Here is a 22,864-nt window from a genome sequence, read left to right on the forward strand (position 1 = left end):
CCATCTTCCATCAAGAAGCAAGCTGAAACAGCAGCCAAGCATTGACAAAAATGAGAAAAGTCATGATAAAAAACACCATGACCTTTTGAGTGTCTCTACTCATGATTGGACGTCAAAGTTCTTGCTCACTTAAAGAAAAGAAAAATCCCTTACTTCATACTCCTGTAATCAGTCCGTCCTAGTCTTCTACAGCCTCTTAAGGCTTTCATGAGCAAACACTAAGCTCTCTGTGAATAAGGTGAGCTCCATTGGGTAGACTACATGCAAGACGGCACACGCACGTGCACACACACACAAACAAACAAACACACACGCGCACAGGGGATTAAAACAATCTGACTGCCAAAGAGCATCTAAGGAGGGTTAAGAGATTAGAAGAACCTTCTTCAGACATACCTACAAACTCACATGTGCAAAAAAATATATTTTATTACATGAATGTACAGGAATGCAAACAAAATATCGTGTGTTTCCAGAAAACAGGAAACTGTTAACAATGATGGAATAACCAGAACAAAAGTGGCATTATAAAGAGCTTTTTGACAAACAAAATACTTTTTTTTAACAAATTTTTTATATAAACTTAGGTGTGTGTGTTTTACAGGTAAGGCCCCCAGCCCAGATACATCTGACAGAGCAGTTTGTCGTCAGTGCCTTCCTGTATGAGGTAGTGGACGTGTCCCTCTATGGACAGAGGCAGACCCAGCACTTTATTCCTGCTCTTTATCACTCCCTGCAGACGCTGCTCAATGTCACACACGTGGGTTTTGGCCTGGCAGAGAAGGAGGGGAGAAAGATAAGACAATACAGTAATACTGATACCAACAATGTGACATTTAGAGGTCATATTGAACATACACGCTGCTCTAAATACATGAAAAAAACAATTGAAGAGGTAAAATACCCCAAATGCACACACCTTTTCATTAACTATCTCTCCTGTCTCGTTGGCCTGAGCTTTAGAAAGTCCTTTGGCCTGTTTGCTCCACTCCACCAGCGGGTCATGGAGGAAGGTCTTAAGCACACTGAAGACAAAAGAAATTTACAAAACAAAACTCTTTCATTTGAAACTACAGGATCATTTGATAATTATAAAGGTATGGTAAGGTCGGTGTATGTACCTCATGAGCGGTTCTCTCTGGTCCCTCATTAGTCTGAGTGTGACCTCGCAGGCCTGTCTGAAGAGACCCTCGGTGCCCATGGGCCCCATAGCATGGACCATGTTCTGGGTCAGACGGAAAGGGACCACCTCAGGCACGTCAAAGGTCTCCCCCTAGTGGACAGTGGACAGCATTTGAGAAATAAGATAGAAACATGGAGAAAATGTAAAGTAGAAATGACTCCTCCTGATTTATTTCAGTTTTAAAAGATGAGTCAAACAAAGACCTTGTTGAAGAGGCAGTTGAAGTCCACGTGAACACACTCTCCGGTGAAAGAGTCAAAGAGGATGTTCTCTCCGTGGCGATCTCCCAGACCCAGGATGTAGCCCACCATAGACATCACAGCGGTGGAGCGGCAGTATGCAGAGCGACTGCTGTACCTGTAAAAAAAAAAAAAAACACACAATGCATGGTATTGCTTGTGGACATTTTATACCTGCATTTAACATGGTCCTATATGTCATTTTCAACCCTGAACTAGACTCCATAAAACTCAAACCATCCAAAAAGTCCAACACCAAGAACTGAAACTGCTTGCTACCAAATGTGGTCACATATACAGGCTTACGAAAACATTTGATTATTGACATTGCTTATGTTACGGTGGCCCTTGTAAATGAAAATAAAGAAGAGTGTTGGCGCGGGTTTTACCATAATGTGGGGTCAGGGAAGGTCCGGAGAAACCACTCGTGGAACACAGGAGGGTGTCGGGCGCACAGCACGTCCTTGTGGATCCGTAGCTTCTCTTCGAAGGGAGCCGTCTTTGGTAGAATAAGCTTCCTGAGCTCTTTACCTGATAGGTAGATACCTGGAAAACACAAACACACACGAACCACATTTAATATATTTCACCACATTGCTTTAGCTGAAAAGTGTGTTTATCGCAACTTCTATTTACAGCCTTTATGTGGAAATGTACCTCTCTCCTTATACAGCTTGGTGAGAATGTGTCGCAGTCCGGCGGTGTTGTTGACCCATTCGATGATGCCGCACTCCTCGTTGAGGGGAATCACAGCATAGGTACGGATGTGTAGCTCCCTCCGCCTTGACTCAGCATCTTTACGCAGGCACTATGCAAGCGCACGAGAGAGAGAGAAAGAGAGCACACACATACACGATTGTGATCAATACAACAAAAAGTTAAATTTTTGTTCATATTGTGTAAGAGAGGGCTTCAAAAAATACATTTACACACACCTGGACTTAATGAGCTGGGATAAAAAGTGTGTCATTTTATTCTTTGTTAAATATATATCAGGCACCTTGTTGATGAGGCAGTTGAACTCCATGAGTCTGCAGTCCTTCCTCAAGTCATCCTTAGGTTTACACATCATGGTGTAGCTGCGCCCATCTGAACCCTTCAGACTTATCTTCTTAGGCTTCTGTAAGGAGGCCAAGATCTCTACCTGCACGAACACAGACACAGACACACACACATAGACACAGGTTAGGTTTACGAGGCATGCACCACCTCAAGACGATTTTGACAATCATATAATCAGGTTTTTCACTTCGCTATATGACTGCTCTTTGCCTGAAAAATGTCTTTGTAACCTTAATTAGTAAGGCTAAAACTGTCTCGTGCTGAAAATAAAATGGGAACCTTCCCGCCAAAAAGAATAGAAAACAAACGCCTCTCTTACAACGTCTTCAAAGCCGTCCAGGTAGGCCCAGTGTCCGGGGAAGGCGTCGTGCTGTGTATTTGCCCCGCCAGTAGAGGGCAGCGTAGGGATGAGCACAGACTGCAGAGGGATCAGGATCTGGCTGAAGGTGGCCTCCTCCACCAGACGCTTCAGCTGTTTAAAGTGAACACCCATACTGAGGGTGGTGCTGTTACCATCCACCTGAAAGACACACCATGATTCACACAAACATTAATCATGTTGTATATTGATTAAATGTGTATATCTATGTTCAATTAGGATGATTATATTGTGAACCTTTAAAGTATGTGCAAAACTGTTATCTTATGCTTGGTCAGTGTGTATGTGTGTGTCTGGTTACCGGCTTGTTGCAGAGCTCCAGCAGCTTGTCCGTCAGCCTGTTTGCGTCTCCGATGAATTTCTCCAAAGACGGTTTGAGACTGATTGCTTTCTTAAGGATCTGATTGCAGCGATTCATACGCATGGGGTAGGAAGACTGGGAAAAAAAAACAGTCAGGTATGCATGTGAGGTCATATTTTCTTTTTATATAAAATAAAAAAATTATTAGTAGTCTTGAGAGTGTATGCAGGTTCAAGAACATCTTGTCAATCTAACACACAAAGTATAGTTCAAGGGTTTTGTATTGTTTGTAAAGGTGAAATGATCTGGTAAATGCCAAGGAAAGGAAATAAACATTTAAACCTTTACACAGAATAGTCAGAGTACACAAAATTTATACACTTAGATATACAACTTCAGGACCACTTTCTTGACCATGCATGCCTAAATTGCAAACTGCACAAATTAAGTTAAACAAGGCCTTGATTGTTATCAAAGACACAAACACACAGGGGGCGCTCTTGGTGTAGTGGTTAGGGCGCCCGCCACCCATAGAGGCTCAGTCCTCAAAAGCAGCAGACCACGGGTTAAAATCCGACCTGTGGTCGTTCTCTGCATGTCTTTCCCCTCTCTGTCTCTCCAACCTGTCTAATAAAGCGAAAAAATTATCTTAAAAAAAAAAAAAAAAAAAACACAAACACACACACCTTAGAGACGGCAGTCATTAGCCACATGGCCTGTTGCGGGTAAGCCAGGAAGACTTTGGCCACGATGGTCATGAGGACGGTGAAGACCTCGTCGCTGGAGTGACACACCCTGGAGATGAGCTGGGAGAAGGCCGTCAAGAACTGGTACGGCGCCAGGTTATCACAGTTCTCGCTCACTGCCGCGTTGATTTTGGACAGCTCCAGTCGCATCTGTCTGTCTGCTCGACCAGCTGTGGCCCAGGGGAAACGTGGGTAGAATTATAAGTAACAGCTAATAAAAAAGCCAATAAATATGCATGATGTGTAGGTGGTTAGACATTGGATGCATCTCATAGCCCTGTGTGTGTATCTTTATTTTACAATACAACAGTCCCTATTGGCCACCCACCTTTCTCACACTCACACACTTTGGCTCCAAAATCCAGCCAGAGAGACAGCATGCGAGGCATGGCCTGGTAGATGTACTGGTTTCCAAACTGCAACGCTCTAGGAGTAAAAACCAATCAAAAAATCAAATGGTTAATGATGAAACTAAAAAAGTCTGCGATAGAATTAACAAAATGCAACATTTTTCTCAGCTTTGATCATGGAATTAAAAGGGCTGCGTTTGAACAGTAAACCATCACTCACTTTCCAAAGTATGTGACAATGTATCGGATGAGGTTGCCCTGTTTCTCCAGCTTGTTATCAGTCACCATGGGCATGACTTTGTCGTAGTACTTGGCCAGGTAGAAGTTTCCATCCTCCCACTCAGGCAGAAGGTTGGTCACATCCTTAAAAACACAACACAGACTTTAAAGGTGCTCATAGGAACTTTCCGTTAGTGTTAATTCTTGCACCCCCTTTCGACAAAAGTTTTTTACTGCGCCAGTTGTAGTTCCTGGGTGAGCATACCTATGACAAAGGCATTAAGAAAACCTATATCAAAATAGCATTCTTTGCACTGATGGTCTCGTTTGATGTTACAGGTAATTTATGATAATCATTGGAAAAATGAGATTGTTTCAGAAATATTTAAAAGTTCATTTTAGCACCTTTAAAATGGGGCTGCAAATAACAATGTTGTTGCTTTATTGGTTAATCTGACATATTTTTCTCTTGATGAATCAGTGAATCAGTTTAGTCCATACACTTCTAGTCTTCATATTAATTAGATCCAGTTTGTTTATGTGTTGGTATACCTTGCTATTTCCCGCACAGTGGTTCATTCCTAATACTAAAGTAACATGGCTGTTTACCTTGTATGCCTTCATGATGGCATTGGACTCAAAGTTGGCCGTCTCCTCCATGAAGCGTCCCACCAGCAGCATGGCCTTGCCTTTGGTCTGCAGGCCGCGAGCGTCTGTCAGCAGCTGGTCGTCAGGGAAACACTGGGCCACGCCCTTCTGCAGCACAATCAGGGCCTGGTGAACATCGCCCTGACGACAGACGAAAACAGAAGGTTTTGTGTGTGCATTAGCTGACACTGAGTTTAGAGTATAGTAGAAAGCTACTCAACAGATTTAGTATACGTTGTGTTACTATAGTTGACAGATCCAGAGTATGCAGTGCAAACAATACACTTAGCATGGACACATTATATGCAATTTGAAAAGAAAAACTTTACTGAATTTATAGGTGTGGTTATACCTTGGACCAAAGCCACTTGGCCTTCTCGGTGACTAGTTCGGCCAGGTGTGTGTTCTCCCCGTTTAGCAGCGCGTTGAAGGCGGTCTGGTGGTGTCCTGCCTTTCTGGCCACCCGGGCACTTTGCAGCCAGCATTCCCCTACCAGCTCCTTGCTCATAGGCCTAAAGAGAAAACAAGACTTGATTCGTCACGTGACCTCGTTGGGTTGGATTACTGACATGGATATTGTTACATTTTAAGTCTTAAAGTCAGAAGCTCGGATGGATTTTATTCAATAACACATGGAAAGAGGAAAGACACAGCCGCCTTAAATAATGCACTCATTCAGATTTCATTTAAGGTTAAAAAATAACTTATAACTAAGAAATAAATACATTGTTAATAATATCCATTGGGCTACTCAAAGAAAAATGCTGCAGAGAGATTGACACCCTAACACAACTGAGAAAAACGATAAACGTGTGTCATGTTTGCAGATAGTTTGTTTCTCCATCCTTACTCTGGTCCCAGGCTGAACAGGGCACGACGGAGAGCCAGGATGGGCTCTTTGGCCCTGAAGGAATTCTGGGTCATCTCCAGTCGATCCGACCAATGGGGAGGCAGCTCGCTGAGGCTGGGGGCGGAGCATTCCCTCTGCTGCTGCAGCTCCGTGAAAGTGTGTTCCAACTCACTGAGCATGTGGAGCCTAAACAGGTATGGACAAACACACTCCGTTTTTAGATTCACAGCTGACAACCAGGAATCATACACAAATGAAAGAAAAACACACTGACACACACACACACACACACACACAGACCTGACAATGTACTCATATCCTCTCTGGTAGGTCCCACACTCATAACTGGCAGCAGACAGAGGGACCACCTGCTCCTTCCTCACTAGCTTCAGCTTCTCATAGAAAGTCTTGGCCTCCTCCTTCTTAGCTGACAGCAGTAACTGACCCAGACGCACTCCCCAGGTACTGGACTGACGGTCTGGAGAGACAGTGAAAAACTTGGAAAAAAGTAGGTATGTATAATTGCCACCAATCGTTTCATAACGCTGCAGCTTTCAAGGATCATCGGTGCGTTTGAATACCTGAGGTCAGATAATCTTCCAGCAGGTCCCACTTTCCGAGCTTCCAGGCTGCCTCCACTCTGTAGGTGTTCAGCTCCGACTTCCACTGGTGCCTAAGTGTGCACAAATATGGCTAGAGTCAATTAACTATTAACTGACTTTCACGATATCCGTTATAAAATACAAAAGTCAATCAGTTAAGAAACCATGTATGTGTGTATGTGTGTGTGTGTGTGTGTGTGTGTGTGTGTGTGTGTGTGTGTGTCTTACTTGTTGGCCAGCACGCCATTGACCTGAGTGATGACTGTTGACAGCTGTCCCAGGCCGAGCATAGAAGTCATCACCCCGTGATAGTGACCAATCTGTAAATATACAGACATTTTAAATTGATGACAAAGGGACAAAAATAACGAACGATACAGCAGCTAAGAGCACACAGTTAGCTTTCATCTTCATAAAAGCATTAAAAATGGATGTTAGGTAAAAAGACAAAAAAAGTGTTCGGTGCCTAATTTGAGCTGTAATGTGAGGCCTGGTGTGTACCTGGTCTGACTCCAGCTGTATGGCCCGGTCATAGCAGGCTGTTGCGTCTCGGAGCAGGCCGATGCTCTCGTGCTCCAGGATCTGTTCCCGTAGCGACGGCTCCTCCCTCCTCAGAGCGTTAACCCCTCTCACTCCATCGGGCTCATGCATCGCAGCGTACAGTTTCTGCAACAGCCAAAATATTTTTTTTCTTCAAAATCGTTTCTGCTACTCCAAAAACACTACTCACTTTAATCAAAATATGGTTTGCAACATGCTTCTAGGCAACCAGTACCATGTTGTGATATTCCCAATTAACTTTTTTTGTATTAATCATAAGCAGAGGAAACAAACACACACTTAGATAATGAAACAGCACTGTTTTTTTGTTGTCTAACCTGCAGGAAGGTCAGATGGTCCTGGATGTTCTCTTTGTTCTCCAAGATGTATGCTTCAAAGTGCATGAGGGCTCGAGTGTACGCTTTGGATCGTAGAGAGGCCTTGGCCAGGACATCCTGGGGGATACCCTTCAGGAAGGCCACCACACGCTGGTACTCGCCACTCTCTGCAAATAAAACATTCTTAGTTTTTTATCTTCAAACTGTAAGCTACTTAATCGTGCAGGTTAGTGAATGAAGCATTAGTTCAAAATATATTGTAATTATTTCATCATACAAGAAAAAGTAGATTGTCAGCTAAATGTGTCACCAACCGTTTTGTTTGGGTTTAGAGTAGAGGATGTGGCGGCTCCACTGTGTGAGGTGAGACAACATGCTGAAGACCGTCTGAATGCTGAGCTGTGATAGGCTGGAGGCCGTGTCCTGGCAACGCCCCCCTCCTTGTCCGTCACAGTCTGTCAGCACGGCCAGCATCTCCTCCGTTACCTGGAAGGAGTACGTATCTGTTTAAATATTTCCCCCAAAAAACCTGCATTAGCTTATTGAAAGTGCAACTGTTACAGAATGTGACCTCACCTCCTGTTGCTCCGCAGGCGTGCAGCCCAGCAGCATGTAGAGCAGGATATGAGGCAGCAGGTAGATGGTGACCTTGTAGTCGTGTTTGATGATGAAACTACAGCATGTGAACACTCTGCCGGCCAGCTCGTGTCTCACCTGAAATGTATACTAAAGTCAGAAAGGCCTGATCCATTCGATATCTGTTTGGCTCTACAAAAGTGGAAGATAAATCTTCTCACCTTGCTGATGAGGTAGCCGGCCCAGGTGGCTGACCAATCAGAGAATTTGCTGCCTCTCTTACTTAAGTACACTGGCTTCTTCAGCTTAGACCAGTTAACCTCTTTCTGACTGCTTTTATACCTGAAGATAGAGAGAAAGAAATGATTGAGTGGATAATTGTAAATAAAGTAGAGTCAACAGTTAAAGTGAGGAGGGAAAGAGAATACAATTCCCTAGAGGGGTTTGTGTGTGTTTTTTTGTATTAACTTAGATACCTGCTGTTGAGGTGAGGTTCCAGTATTTCTTGAATCTGCTCGGGGAATCTCCTCCACAGGCGTCGGCCCGGTGAGTCGGTTCGACCCTCGCGACTTTCAAAGATGGACAGCAGCTCCTACAGTGCAGTGTGACAGCACCAACCCCAACACGTATTCATTAAAACATATAAGCCCCACAAGGGACAAATTAAAGCTGCTCAATGTGCTAATTGAAAGCTTAGCACACAAGTCAAGTGTGTACCTGTATTGCATAAGCAGCAGAGTCCTGAGCTCTCACGTCATCAGCATACGCCAGAAATGTTCTGGTCAGTTCAGTCAGCACTTCGTAGGCGAAGTTGGGATCATCCACTCCACTCTGTTCACAGGAAAAAATAGATGTTTTTTCTGAAATATGGATGTTCATTTCCTTCTGAGTTTTGTTTTGATATAAACAGGAAGCAACCTGTGTGCCGGAGTTTTAAGCTAGACCCTTTTTTTTTTATTTATTAACATATAACACATTCATAGCTTTGGTTTTGGTCTAGCCTACCACGAAGGTGTTGCGGTTGCCATGGGTCTGTGTGTGTGACAGGTCCAGCCGTCCAGGGTCCACGGCCCCCAGCTCCCCTAGACACTCCCCACACAGCAGCCTGGCGTCAGTGGACGAGTCCTGGCAGCCCTTCAGCAGCACAGACACCAGGCTGGAGATGACCGGCTCCACTGCCTCACTCGCACACACCTGACGCAGCAGCCACTCCTGCTCTCCCGGAATAACAACAAGTATTACTGTGATGCCATGAAACGTTATGGTGATTTTGAGGAGTGTCGGAAAACTGCAGCAGTAAAAAGGCACTGAGACAAGTTACTGTGGCTGTGAAGCAAAAAAAAAAGAGCAAAAATAGTTGAAAAGTGTGGTAGTACTAAGCACATATATGGTTGAATTACTGCATGTTTAACAGTTAATATGATTATAACTCGCAAACAAAAAGTGTGAACTCCTGTACATGTCTAACAATACGTGTGTGTGTGTGTGTGTGTGTGTGTGTGTGTGTGTGTGTGTGTACCTGCTTGCTGTGCATCATGTCCCTGAGGCTGGTCAGTGCATGGATCCTGACGTCAACGTTCTCGTGTTGAACGGCCCTCATGGAGAGCTGCAGCGCTGCGGCCAGGTCGCTACGGCTGGCTGTCAGCTGGGCGCAATCAGACATAGTAATTTAATTATTTTGTGTATACATGCCACATGTAAGCCATTGTCACCATTTAAAATCCTTTGTTTATTTCATCATTATAATCATGGCTGTTCATGCTGACCTTCTTGTAGTTCTGCAGGACAGTGTGGATGTCTTTCAGCTCGGGGTGGTCCGGCAGAAAGTAAATCTCATGGAGGTAGTCGTTGACTTCTTCCCTGTGGCAAAATCAACTGAATGAGATCAATGCTGTCGGAAGTCTGGAATTCAGTCTTTATCAACCCAAGAAATATTCTTTTTTTGGCATTTATTTGGCAGTGGTTGTAGAAATACAGACAAGAAAGAGAAAGGGGGATGACATGGAACAAAATGTATACTTTTTTTTTAAAATGTATAGTTTAATTGAAGCTGAAAAAATATTAAGTTTGTTTGAATTTGCACTTCTCATGTTTTGATTTGAATACTGTACATTTGAATAAGTCCAGTTAGTTTGTGTGCATGTTACCTGTTGTCCAGTATCAGGTAGCGGATGATAGCGGCGGTTTCTTTGGGCAGCAGTGGGATCAGTGGGAGGAGTGCAACAATAACATGACTCAGCAGAGGGCCCAAGTGTGCCGGCTCCACGCTCCTCACAAAACACTCCCACGTCCTGTAATCACAGGGAGAAGTGGTGAAAATGGACTAGATCTAAAAAAGCTGATTGTTTACGGTTTAATCAAGTTTATAATAGTATGTCATTGTAAGTCTGTGGAGTAATAAAGGTTGGGTAAAGTGGAGTTGAATATATGTGGACATGGCTATACTTAAGAATCATGGTCGGAATGGGATCTATCTCTATCAACCTAGGTGCAGTCATGCCAAGACATAATAACAAACTAAAACAAAGGTTATATACACATTTCAACAGTTAGATAAGCCATAAAGTGTGAGTGTATTTGTGTACTGACTGGCAGCAGAGTAAAGGGAAGTCCTCTCTGTATCTGAGGCCTGTGCGGAGTGTCGTCATCATCTTTACTCTGACAGAGCTGATGTGTTTGCAGCCCATCAGTCGCATGAGAGCCATCACACTCGTCAATGCCTGCACAGAAAAAAATAGGATTGCAGCGATGAAACAACCATTTTACCAAAGCAAAAAAAAAAAAAATCAATCGTGTAAAAAAGCATTTGGGGTTTGTCTTGCTGTGAACAATATCGACCTCAGACAGAAGCTCTGTGGCCTCTCTTGGTGAAACAATACATTCTCAAACATCACTTATTAAATTAGGTCTCAGTGGTGGATCACACACACACACACACACACACACACACACACACACACACACACACACACACACACACACACACACACACACACACACACACACACACACACACACACACACACACACACACACACACACACACACACACACACACACACACACACACACACACACACACACACACACACACACACACCAGCTTCTTGCGGTCCTTCTCTCCGGCGCTGGAGCTGAGCAGCTGCATGTTGAAGAAAGCAAGAATTCCCAGAAGCTTCGGCTGCAGGTAGTCCGCCTAAAGACAGCCCAGAGAGGAAGAAATACAGATTAATGTGTTGTTTATATATCATTTCAATTTTTTAGGGTTATAATAACAAAAATGTAACATACACACAATAGTGAGGTACACATACCATGCGTTCTGGGGTGGTGATATCTCTTGGACCCTGGTACGGGTCGTCGTTGGACGCAAAGGAAGCCAGGATTGCCAGACCGTTGAACACCTACATAGAAATTTAAAAACACACACATGAACTCACATGTACATACAGTACGGTAAGTGAATCTATTATTGATTGTATGCATTCAAGCGTAGGGCTGTGCAATTGATCACATTTTTATCGATATTAAAATGTTGACCTCCAAATTATGAAAATAAGATAATCGACTTTTGAAAGATAATGTTTTTAAGTCAGGTTGAGATTTGAGCCAGGTCATGTTTTTATTTTACAGTAAAACTATATTTGAATTCAAGAATATCCAGTGTTAAAAAGACAATACATTTAAGAAAAAACTGTTACTAAATGCATGATGTTTCCAAAGTCAATGTTAATATTGTGTTATAATAATATATTGAAATAATCCTGTTATCAAAATTTATCAAAAATACTTGCAATCATGCCATTCTCAAGCTCAACAAGAATACAAACTTTATTTAGAGTGAACGTCAACCTGTTGGTAGTGTTCTCCCAGGCGCAGCAGCAGTTCGTTGTGCAGACCCTGGAAGTCTTGTCTTAACAGAGAGCCAAGTTCTATCTCGGTCTCGCTCTGGAAGAACAAAGGAAAAACAAATATAAATCTTTGGTTATTTCAATAGTTATACTTTGCTCTGTTCTATTGAATCTGTAGACAAATACAGATCTCAGCTGGGTAAGGGCAGCATTAAGAATACCTGTAGGTAGTGGAAAGCCCTCTCTAGCTCCTCTTTGGTGCAGGAGCAAACCAAATGGCTGAAGATGTACTTGAAGTTGTTGATCAGGATCTCTCTCCTGTTTGCTTTCAGCTCATTGGCCAGGGTACGGATGAGGGCGGAGCCAGTGGAGCTCGCCTTGGCCGCCAGGTAGGGGAGGAGCACTTGGAGGGTCCGCTACAAGTATGCACAAAAACAGTCATGCTTGTTCATATACATACCTCTTTCTCAATGCTCTAACACACTATATACTCTGATGTACTGTGTACTTATGATCTGTCAGAATACGTGATTGTATAGTTATGTGTATGACATACAGTGAGGAAGCGGTGGAGGTCTGGGAAATCAAAGGCGTGTGCGATCTGAGCCAGGATGTCCAGGGCCAGCTCCCTCTGATTGGCTGATTCACTGCCCTGATCCGGTGTGCTCCGCAGGGCCGATGCATGGCGGGAGTGCAGTGACTCCACCAAGAACTAAAACACATAGAAGAAAGAGCTAACCTTCATGAGCAAAAGCCTATTTGAACACCAACACTAAATACCAAAACCGATATTGGATCGGATTGGTCCCATACCTAGCTTATAGCCCATGTCCAAAAAGCGTTTTTTTTACCTGGCAAATAGGGTTCTTGTACTGACTGAAGAGGGTCTGTAGTTTGAGTCCTTTGGCAGCAGCCAGGGCTCTGATCTGAGCGTAAGCAGCCACAGACACCGGGGAAGACTTGGACAGCAGACAGTGGAGCAGACGCAGCAAAGAGAAGGACACCAAACTGCCCTGAGACGCTCTGACAGACGACGGGAGGACATATTGAAACAAAACACTTTTTATATATTTAAATCTATCTTGGGCTCAGACAAAAGATCACCTGTACCTGCCAATCTCTCCGGTGGTGAGGATGAGAGTGTTGCGCAGGTCATCATCTCTGTTGAGTTTAGCCTTGTTGAATGCCTCTTTAAGACGGGCAACCAGAAGCTGGGACAGCAAAGAAGAAACACACACAAAAGGTTTAAAAAAAGCAATGATCCCAGGAAATATGAGGTCAGGTCGTCAGCTACCAATCTTTTTATTTTTATTTTTAAGGCCACATGAAAAAAACTGACATTAATAAACAGTACATGTTTTGCTCAGTAATCACATAAATGAAATCAAATTGGATTGAATATTTTATCCCCTTTTCCTCTCAAAAGAATATTCTTATGATGAAAATGCTGTCTTTTTGATGTTTGAAATTGACGTCCGAGTCTTGGTACTTTAATCTCTCACCTCGCTCAGAGAACTTTGCTCTGTGTCTCTGGCGGTCTCCGTTAGCAGGAAACGCACCGATTGGCTGAAGCGTGTTCTGACCACTGTGTCAGAGTCCTCCATTAGGCCAATCAGAGCAAAGATAACTGCTCGGGAGTCGCTGTCTCCACCAACCAGGTTCACATGCTGGCAGAGGTGAGGCAGAGCTTCTAGAAAAGCTAAGAAGAAAGTCAAATAAATAAGTTAAACACCTGGATGAAATTATACTGAATTTGAACATAATCCATGGCAATCACAGCAATGGACTGTCTAGTGAAGTAAATGTAGTATCTTTTAGATGTAAAAGCTGACAATGTATGAAAAAAGAGCAAACAAACAACCATATACCTTGTTTAACACTACTTGGAGCTTGCTGTCCGAGCAGTGGCAGGAATGGTTTGACGAAAGTGGCCTTGAGGGATGGTAAAGCGTTCCCAGAATGCCCAGCGGCGAGGCTGAGTCGGTGGCAGAGGATCTCAGGAGAGCGAGTGGACTCTGTGTGTTTGTCACTGAGCAGGGAGAGCTCTGATTGGATACAGCTCAGCTGGCCGATGATGCAGACCAACTCCTTCTTCACCTGCTCCGAACCGTCCTCCAGCCGGGAACTGTAAGTGGTCAAATTTACACCATGAACACAATGATGACGATCACGTTAAAATGAATGGATATTTATATACGTGTACATGTGCGTACAGTAGAGTAGTGCTGATGAGTTTGTGGTGTGTTTTTCCCAGGTGGTGAAGTAGAAGAGGGAAAGCTCTGACCGCCGCCGCTCTCACCGCCTCATCTTGACTCTGCAGCGTCTTGGAAAACACACACACACGCCAACTCTCACACACACCACGACGCAGGAGGGCCAGCAGTGACACACAGTCGGCCTGGACCTCAGGTGCTGGAAAAGAGACACACAGTTTGGCGTCAATTCATGGCCTGTTAAAAATCTCTTATAACTACTTAATCGAGTTGTGAATGTTTCTGGTGTTGTGATGCGGAGGGGGGGGGGGAGGGGGGAATCACTCACGGTAACAGCAGGTGAGTCTCTGAGCAAAGGCGGGCAGCCAGGAGGGGAATCCTGAACTCTTATAGGCCGAGACGGACTTGTTGTCACACACCCAGGGTAGAGACAGCAGAGCACACACTCGCCTCTGGAGCCCGTCCTCACTGGGGCTGCTCACTACAAGTACGTTACATACACACAGACAATATATGATTCACTTTTAAGATTAACATCGTTATATTGTACTCAAAAAGATGTGTTTTGTCCATGTTATTCAGATTAAAGATTGTTTTTTAACTGAATAATGAAGAAAAATGGAACAATACCTGAAAAGGGGCTTATGTTGTGACATTTAATTAATAAAATACACAGAACACCATAGGAATAGCATGGAAAATGTGTATTTTTCTGAGTGTATATTTCCTTACTTGTCAAGTAGAGAACAGAGTCAAGGACCCTCACAGTCGTCTGGACAGCGGACTGAAAGTAGTTCTGGTTTGAGGAGGGCTGTGCTCCTCTTTCTAACACTGACTGACAGCTCTTCAAGGCCCTGCCCAGAGTCTCAGAGGACACCCACAGAAGAGGGGAAGGACTGTGGACAAAGAGACCGGGAAATTAAAATATTGTAAAGTAAGTATTCTTTTTGTAATAGAAAATGAAAATAAAAATTATAGCGTTGGAGTTACTGTGTCTGTGTGTGTGTGTGTGTGTGTGTGAGTGAGTGAGTGAGTGAGTGAGTGAGTGAGTGAGTGAGTGAGTGAGTGAGTGAGTGAGTGAGTGAGTGAGTGTCTGTCTGTCTGTCTGTCTGTCTGTCTGTCTGTCTGTCTGTCTGTCTGTGTGACCTGGTGGGAGAGGAGCAGAGGGCGGCCAGGTGGAGGATGAGGGCCAGCCCCTGCAGAGCACAGAGAGTCTGCGTGGCTTCAGGTTCATCAGAGTCTGAGTTCAACGAGGTCAGCAGCTCCTCCAGACGACTGTTCACCACGGCCCAAACCTCACTGTGCACACGCATGTCCACCTCGCTAAAAAAAAAAAAAAGACTTCGTAAACCTTTAAATAAAGGAAATTTAACTATTCATTTATGATACAGCTTTACGGGTAGTTCCTATCAAGCCTTATGCGAGCGAGAGAATGTTTTATTTACTTTTTTTTTTTTTTTTAAAGGTTGCTGTAGGAGGCCCGGCAAAAGAAAAAAAAAGTTCAGCTAGAAACGCTCTTCTTCATAGGAAACCAGTAAAGGAAATATCACCGAAAAACTTTCAATCACCACAGGAATTTAGAAAGGAAGGGCAGATAACCTTACTGAAAATCACTTCACGGATCGAAAAAAGAAAGAAAAACCTGTTAATGTCAAAGTTAAATGTAGGGAATGTGCCTAGGGTTGAAAGCAAATGCCTTCTTTCTATGCTCAATATTACACCATTTTTATAGCTCATTTCATGTTATCTTGGCCTGAGCCTCTTTATACATTATTATACGGTAACAAAACAAAAACTAATTCTTTAATTTGATATGTTATAATATAATATAAGCTCACTCTGTCGATGCTTTTGTTGTTTTGGTGGTAGATTTGCAGGACTTCTTGGCAGCCGTCTCTCCGTCTCCTGACTTCTGCATCAAAATAACAGTCTCTGCCTTCAGTGCGGCCCGGAGAAACCCCTCTGCACACTGCAAAGCAAAAGCACCACAGATATTGTCAAGACTTTGTAAGAAGTGAGAGGAAATTGAATTTTTTTTTAATTAAAGTCAAACATGAAGGAGAAGAAACCGTACTTCGGCTTGACTTTCCGTCCCCACGGTGCGTGCCAGTGTCCTGCACACCTCGGTGACCCGCTGCCTCCTTAGCAACCCGGGGCTTTCGTAGACCACGCCGACGGACAGCAGGAAGCTAAACAGCAGACAGAGGGACTGGGTCACCTCCGTCCCTAGGTTGACGCCGCCGGCCCCTCCCAGAGTACACACGCACTCGAACATCTGCGAGAGGTAGATGGGCTCCAAGCGCGTGTGGGAGACGGCTGACGACTGAAACACACAGCGGGTCAAGCTCAGCAGCTCTCCTTCATAGGGCTGTTTCTGTTTCTCATCTGAATCAGAGTGTGCATCAGTGTGGGAGTGAGTTCCCAGTAAGTGAAGGTAGGCCGTGAAGAACTCGTGGCCCTGCACCTCGGGAAAGCCCCCCAGCTCCACCAGCGTCCTCAGCGTCACCATGGACACCTTCCTCAGCCGGGTGTTGCCGTTGGCCACGAAGGAGCACGCCGTCTCCCAGGCGACGCTGATGTCACGGCGAGAGACCACGCCCCTCAGCGAATCGGTCAAGACGTGGATCGTAACCACGGACAACGACTCCAGGGCAGCAGGAGAGGAGAGGACGAGAGGAGATGGGGTGAGGTAAGAGGAGGAGGCACACACAGGGGAGTTAGTGAAGCCATCGAGTGAGAAGGGCCATCGGCTTTGTGTGTGTCCGTGACCCGCCAGCGTGGATACGTGAGTGTACAGGACGTTGCCGAGGTCGTGCGCCAAACAGAGGAGCTCCTGGGTGAGGTGTTGGAAGATGAACGGCGCCCTGGCTCTCAGAGTGTGGAGCAGAGAGCACAGCACGGCAGAGACACGCCCGTGGATGACTTCGCAGTCGGGAGCGGCCGCCACGCGAAGCAAACGCACCGCCACCCACTTGCTGAAGTCTGAATCGAGGGGAGGGATGAGGAGAAATCAGAGGTGAATGGGGGAAAGAAAATAACTATATAATAAAATTTCTATTATAAAAATAAAATAAAACATTTAAATAATTTCGCATGTCATACCAGTGCAGCTCTGCGTTGCGTCCGGGTACTCTGCAGGCTGGCAGGAGGGGTTGGCGAACATCAGAGACGAGGATTTGATGATGTGCTGCACAAAGTCCAGCAGCATCACACAGGCCGGCTCAGAGCTGGACTTCTTATTCAGCCCTAGAGCAACTGGAGGATACACAAAGACAAGAGATAATCAGGTTAATTAACTAGTTCAAAACCTGGGCATCATCATTCTCTGATGATTTCTTCGCAAGAACAGTCTGATAAGTCAAAAAGTTATACAATTATTTGTTGTGCTTTTTGGCTGAGTTTAAACAAATAATACAAATGCATATGATTAATAAGAACAAAATAACACAATAGCACACACAACACCGCCAACCATCCCCAGACATTGATGCAATTGAAGAGTACATAAGTCACTGAAATACAGAGCTTATAATAATTATGTCTGATGTTAACAACCACAATGGGCATGTTAGAAACGTGTATGAAAGAGAAAGATGTAGATGTCATGATGAGAGGGCACTTCACTCCGAAAAGTGTTTTTACTTTAAGAAAGGTCTGCAGGTAAATCTAATAGCAGGACCCCTGTTGAGACTCCTACTCACCAACATCCACATCCGTCAGTATCCTGTCAATAAACTGACAGAGGATCTGTCTAGGTTTCTGCACCGCCTGGTCGTACTCAGCCGCCCCGGCACTGCGAAAAACAAACATGGTGTAACGTTATTTATGAAATACATATTCCAGCGAAATGGTTTTATTGACTAAAAAGTGTCTACAACATAAAAACAATGGTCCAATTCAGCCTTAAGCAGTTTCAGACACTGACATGTTGCTAACAGTTTAATAGCCTAGCAAACTTTCGCCGGTTACTCACCTCGCCAGCTCCTGAAGAGCGGGAATCATCGCAGACATCTCCAGTCCTTCCATTTTGAAAGGTGTGTTTCTATTTGAACCGCTATTTCAAAGTTTAACACCAATAATGTGCCATGTAATTTTAGCCAGCACACTCCAGCATGCCCTCTCCATCCTGTCAAGTCCCTTCAAAAAAAAGTTTCGCTCCAAAATGACGTTTTTGTTTTGGTACGGCAGCCACCGAGGGTCATTTCATCTGTAATATAAACTCAAACTGCAAACTGCTCCCCCTGGCGGAGCATTTATTTATTACTTATTTGAAAAGTTGATACAGTATAATGCTGCTTTCAGTCTTATTTTGTACGTTCATGGTCAAAAACATCACTTGTATTATGTTATGTTGTGGTTTAACTTGAAGGTTTGCTTTTCAGTCTGTTTCGTTTGTGTTTTGTGTATGTTGCAGATACTGAATCAGTTACATTTAAAAAAAAGTGTAATACAACTTTCTCCTTTATGCAACTGAACTATTTTCAGTCATGTATATTGTTTGATGGACATAATTAATACAAATATTGGCAAAGCGAAAGTAATAAGTTGAGTAATAAATTGTGACGTAGTTCGCTCACAGTGACTTTTAGGCCTAAATGAGCGTGATTTTCACAGTAAAGCTTTCAGGGACACTGGCAAACAGCACATTTTTACAGCTTACATTAATGACATGTGGCTTCAGTTATATTTTCATGTACTGATGGAACTTTAAACTTAGGGAAGTTCAGAAATAATTTAAAGACAACAGACACATAACAGTGTAAAGCATATTTAATGGATAATTTTTTTTATAATTAAATAGCAATATTCAATGCACAACATTTACAGACAAAAAAGGATAGGTGTGCGTACGCTTCGGCTTTTCCATTCCTCCTTTACAGGTCACATAGCAGAAAATGTAAACAGATTCAATTCCTTTATTTGATAAATTATAGCAAAAAATATATATATATTATGAACTTGTATTATAAAATCAAAGAAAACAAATGCAGTGATTTTGATGAGAGGTGATTTCTGACTGCAGATATAGGACTCATTGTTTTCATGAAAACAGAGGATGAAAGAGATTGTTTTGCTTAGATCACGGGAAGGTTAAGAAATTACAGTAATGAGAAAAAAAAGGGTGGACAAAGGCAGAGAAATAAAAATGTATATTGATGGTTGGTTTTCCAGGTGGGTGTGTTCTTTGTCTGTCTCAGCGGTTGACCTTCTTCAAACCGTGGCCCATGAGGCAGGCGAACAGCGTCAGGACCATCTTGGGATTCACTTCCACCAAATCCTCGGGCAGCGCGTAGACACGAGCTCCGATCTTACGAGCCAATGAGATCGCATACCTGGGCGGGCAGCACAAAAGAGAGAGAGAGAGAGAGAGAGAGAGAGAGAGAGAGAGAGAGAGAGAGAGAGAGAGGATTTAGGGAGACAATGATGGTGGTGAGTAATGGTGACTAATGACAAATACAAAGAAGCCCTATAACAGTGGAGATTTTTTTTCTCTCTTACTTGGCGTTATCTTGTTTATCGTCCGCCTTCAGCACTCCCTTGTCTGCTCTCTTCACCATGTCCCACTTGACGGTGTTGGGAGCGATGGCGTCGATCAGGTCGATCACTGGCAGGCTGGTGCTGATCAGTTTGTCCTGCAGGGTAAGAGGGAAACGGGGTCAAATGCAAAAATGTCTTTTGAGGATCCCTTTATTGTCAAGGCACAGTATACAACACATTTTTAGCAGCAATCATCAAGAAGGTGCAAAAATATAAAGAAAATGAGAAACAACATATAAAGTAGCTAAATAAGTGCATTTTAAATGTAAAAATATGTGTAAAAATGTGTTCATTTTGTGCTAATCGAGAATATGAACAGAAGGTGCACTGAAGTGGATGTAAATATATGTAAACAATGTGAATGTTTCTGGTCCCAAACAGTTTGTATGTGTTTAACACACCATGCACTAACACACACACACAAACACACACACACACACACACACACAAACACACACACACACACACACACACACACACACACACACACCTTGAAGCTGCTGATCTGTGAGTCCTTGCGTGTCGTGCTCAGGGTGGTGTTGACCCAGTTGAGGATGATCTGATCTCCGACCTTCTCTCCATCACCCAGGTCTGACAAAACCAGCACTGTGTACCTTAAGGGATACAACACACAGGATATTGAAAGCTGAAACTGTACAAGGAGTATGGGACGGCATGCATGGTACGGTACAGTATGGTATGGTTCACATACCTCCTCATCAGCTGCCAGACCAGTGCCAAGGTGTGAATCCGACTCCCCTCGTTCAAGTTCTCTCCTCCGACGCCGACCAGAGAGAAGTGAGCCACATCCCTGCCCAGCTCCACAGCATAGTTACAGTTCTCCAGCTAGGAAACGTGAAGATTATTTATCATTCAGATACTTTATATTTTGCACACAAGGATTTCAGTGTATTTGATGGTTGTACACATTATACACACACCTTCTTCATATTGGCCCCCAGGTAAGGATACGGCGGTTGGTTGACTCTTTTCCAATTCACGGGCACATTAACCTTCTCGTAAAGCTGCAGGATCACCAAACCGTCACACATGCCGCTGTAGAACACAACGTAATGTCTAGATACATGCAATCCAGATTTTTTATTGTATGCATATCTAAGGAGTTACATCCCAAAACCAATCAGTAACTGTTTATGAATTCTTGACGAGTGCGAAGGGTCAATGGCATTTGGTTGTACAGGGCAGCCCTTAGTTATAATCTGTTGGAATATCTAAAAACATACACCCCTGCTTCTTTGATAAGGGCAATTAATTACATGAATGTGTAACTGATGACATACTAGTACAGGTGGTTGACAAATGGAGCGACGCCCAGGGAGTTCATCCAGTTTCGAAACGTTTTCTCCTCATTGGTCTCAGCTGGAAAGACATAAAGACACAATACAGTAACATTCACCTAAGGGGAATTGTTAAGGTTCGGCCATAGCTTACGGTACATACACTAACTATAGATTTATGGCTGCAATAACTTGTCACACCCTAACACAATTATGCACCTTGCCTTTTTTATTGTGCTGTGACAACTATCTCTAGAGTTCCCTGTACATTCACATCGTGATAGACTTCTTGACTGAGCATGTGCAACTACATTTCATTTCTTGGTGGATAGAGAAGCAATGAGCGGCCTCAATATTGTCTGAACCCTATTGGACCAATTCTTTTATTTTGTTACTCACGCTCTATGTGTGCGTGGTTGATGCCGTTGATGTGCCCCCCCTGCAGAGACGGATGCCTGTTAAACAGGTTGGCCACGAACGCCAGGTTGAGTTTGCTGTTCCCGGATGTGACGTCCTGCGGGGAAACAAACTGTCTGCAGTCCAGCCGGGCCGCCTGCTTCAGCATCAGCTCAGCTCTGTTGTCCAAATCACGCTCCTATGCGTACACATGAAATGTCCACAAGAGCACATTTAGACTTAACGTACATACGTTTAGTACGGTTATGCCACAATCCCATAGGGAGGTCAATAGACACATTATTTGACCACATCTTACATTAAAATGAACACATACTCTTTAAAAAAATACTCAATTGACATAAAAAATGTATCTGCCTTTCATATTTAGCACTCTCTGGTCAACAATTCTGACCTTCACATAATAACTTTTGCGCTTATCAATTTCTGACTGGGATTTGCAAACTTTAAAAAAGCAAACTGACTCACTTGAAGGCCTCTCATGTCGATTGTGACTTTCATCTTCAAGTCGTCCTCTGATTTGCGAGCAATCTGGTCCAGCAGGTAGAAGTAGGCCCGGGAATCCTACAGGGGTACGGTAAATAAGGGTACAGGGTTTACACTCATGTGTCTGTGTCATTGTGTCTGTGTCATTGTGTGTGTGTGTGTGTGTGTGTGTGTGTGTGTGTGTGTGTGTATGTGTATGTGTGTTTGTGTGTGTGTGTGTGTGTGTGTGTGCGCGCGTGTGTGCGTGCATGCATGCGTGCGTACGTGTGTGTGTGTGTGTGTGTGTGTGTGTGTGTTTAAAATCTGAACGGGGACCTTAATGTCGTCACTGAAGTTGCTGATTGTGTTTGTTCCTGCGTTTCTCAGGTGAAGGTTGACCCAGCGCAGAAGCAGTTCCTCGGGGGAAAGAGACGTCAGCTGTTCCTGACTCTCCCCGTCTGACAGGAGGCCCATTAGATCTGGAGACACACACATGTAGTTAGCTTAACAGTCTCTATTAAAAGCCGTTACTTTAAAATGTTAACGCCTCACGCCTAACTACAAATCTCCCAAAACAAACATTAACTTTATTATAACTAGATTAATAATGTAACTGTGATGTTAATGTGTGTGGTGTGTGTGGTGTGTGTGTGTGTGTGTGTGTGTGTGTGTGTGTGTGTGTGTGTGTGTGTGTGTGTGTGTGTGTGTGTGTGTGTGTGTGTGTGTGTGTGTGTGTGTGTGTGTGTGTGTGCGCGCGTGTGTGCGCGTGTGTGTGTGCATGACTGTGCTGACCTTCGTTCCTGCTGATTCCTATATCAGCAAAGAGGCCAACCTTGATAATCTGCCAGAGCAGTCCCAGCACCAGATGGGGTTTCCCGGCCATCAGATCATGGGCGTCAATGCTCACCACTGTACAGCCGATTGCAGAGGCCGAGTTCAGAGCCAGGACCAGGTTCTCCTGCGAGTGCAAACCAATCGTGGGTCGACGCATTCATTTCTTTTAGCACAGTAAGACATTTTTACAGCCGACATTGTTGCAAATTTTTTCG

The 22,864-nt window shown here is 43.9% G+C and overlaps 2 protein-coding genes across 2 annotated transcripts in view; both read right to left on the reverse strand.

Annotated features, from left to right (window-relative positions):
• Positions 1–456: 456 nt before the first annotated feature.
• On the reverse strand, positions 457–18,208 carry atr (ATR checkpoint kinase). The gene is made up of 48 exons (XM_080042771.1): positions 18,071–18,208; positions 17,799–17,890; positions 17,200–17,352; positions 16,172–17,079; positions 15,936–16,066; positions 15,244–15,420; positions 14,830–14,993; positions 14,426–14,578; positions 14,098–14,296; positions 13,753–14,009; positions 13,387–13,583; positions 12,995–13,095; positions 12,736–12,907; positions 12,441–12,596; positions 12,106–12,300; positions 11,886–11,981; positions 11,348–11,437; positions 11,134–11,229; positions 10,623–10,753; positions 10,181–10,324; positions 9,800–9,893; positions 9,553–9,678; positions 9,039–9,245; positions 8,751–8,864; positions 8,510–8,625; positions 8,255–8,375; positions 8,034–8,171; positions 7,772–7,943; positions 7,458–7,624; positions 7,081–7,245; positions 6,808–6,899; positions 6,559–6,650; positions 6,278–6,455; positions 5,978–6,163; positions 5,480–5,639; positions 5,089–5,268; positions 4,481–4,623; positions 4,239–4,336; positions 3,851–4,080; positions 3,165–3,299; positions 2,804–3,004; positions 2,423–2,566; positions 2,080–2,230; positions 1,812–1,968; positions 1,387–1,540; positions 1,122–1,273; positions 920–1,025; positions 457–772 (listed from the first exon to the last, which is right to left on the reverse strand). The coding sequence occupies exons 1-48, from the start codon at positions 18,121–18,123 to the stop codon at positions 599–601; spliced, it is 7,818 nt and encodes a 2,605-aa protein (XP_079898897.1). The 5' UTR covers positions 18,124–18,208; the 3' UTR covers positions 457–598.
• A 1,083-nt stretch (positions 18,209–19,291) lies between these two features.
• pls1 (plastin 1 (I isoform)) overlaps positions 19,292–22,864 on the reverse strand; it is a gene marked incomplete at its 3' end in the record, with an annotated part of 7,998 nt that continues 4,425 nt past the window's right edge. The window contains exons 7-16 of the mRNA XM_080041811.1: positions 22,608–22,773; positions 22,152–22,294; positions 21,819–21,914; positions 21,333–21,528; positions 20,937–21,015; positions 20,577–20,691; positions 20,348–20,481; positions 20,126–20,249; positions 19,597–19,730; positions 19,292–19,430 (exon numbers count right to left, since the gene is read on the reverse strand). Of these exons, the coding sequence (XP_079897937.1) occupies positions 19,292–19,430; positions 19,597–19,730; positions 20,126–20,249; positions 20,348–20,481; positions 20,577–20,691; positions 20,937–21,015; positions 21,333–21,528; positions 21,819–21,914; positions 22,152–22,294; positions 22,608–22,773 (1,326 nt within the window). The remainder of the gene's footprint in view (positions 19,431–19,596; positions 19,731–20,125; positions 20,250–20,347; positions 20,482–20,576; positions 20,692–20,936; positions 21,016–21,332; positions 21,529–21,818; positions 21,915–22,151; positions 22,295–22,607; positions 22,774–22,864) is intronic.

Source organism: Ammodytes marinus, assembly GCF_949987685.1.
Source record: "Ammodytes marinus genome assembly, chromosome: 15".
Taxonomy (NCBI): Eukaryota; Metazoa; Chordata; class Actinopteri; order Uranoscopiformes; family Ammodytidae; genus Ammodytes; species Ammodytes marinus.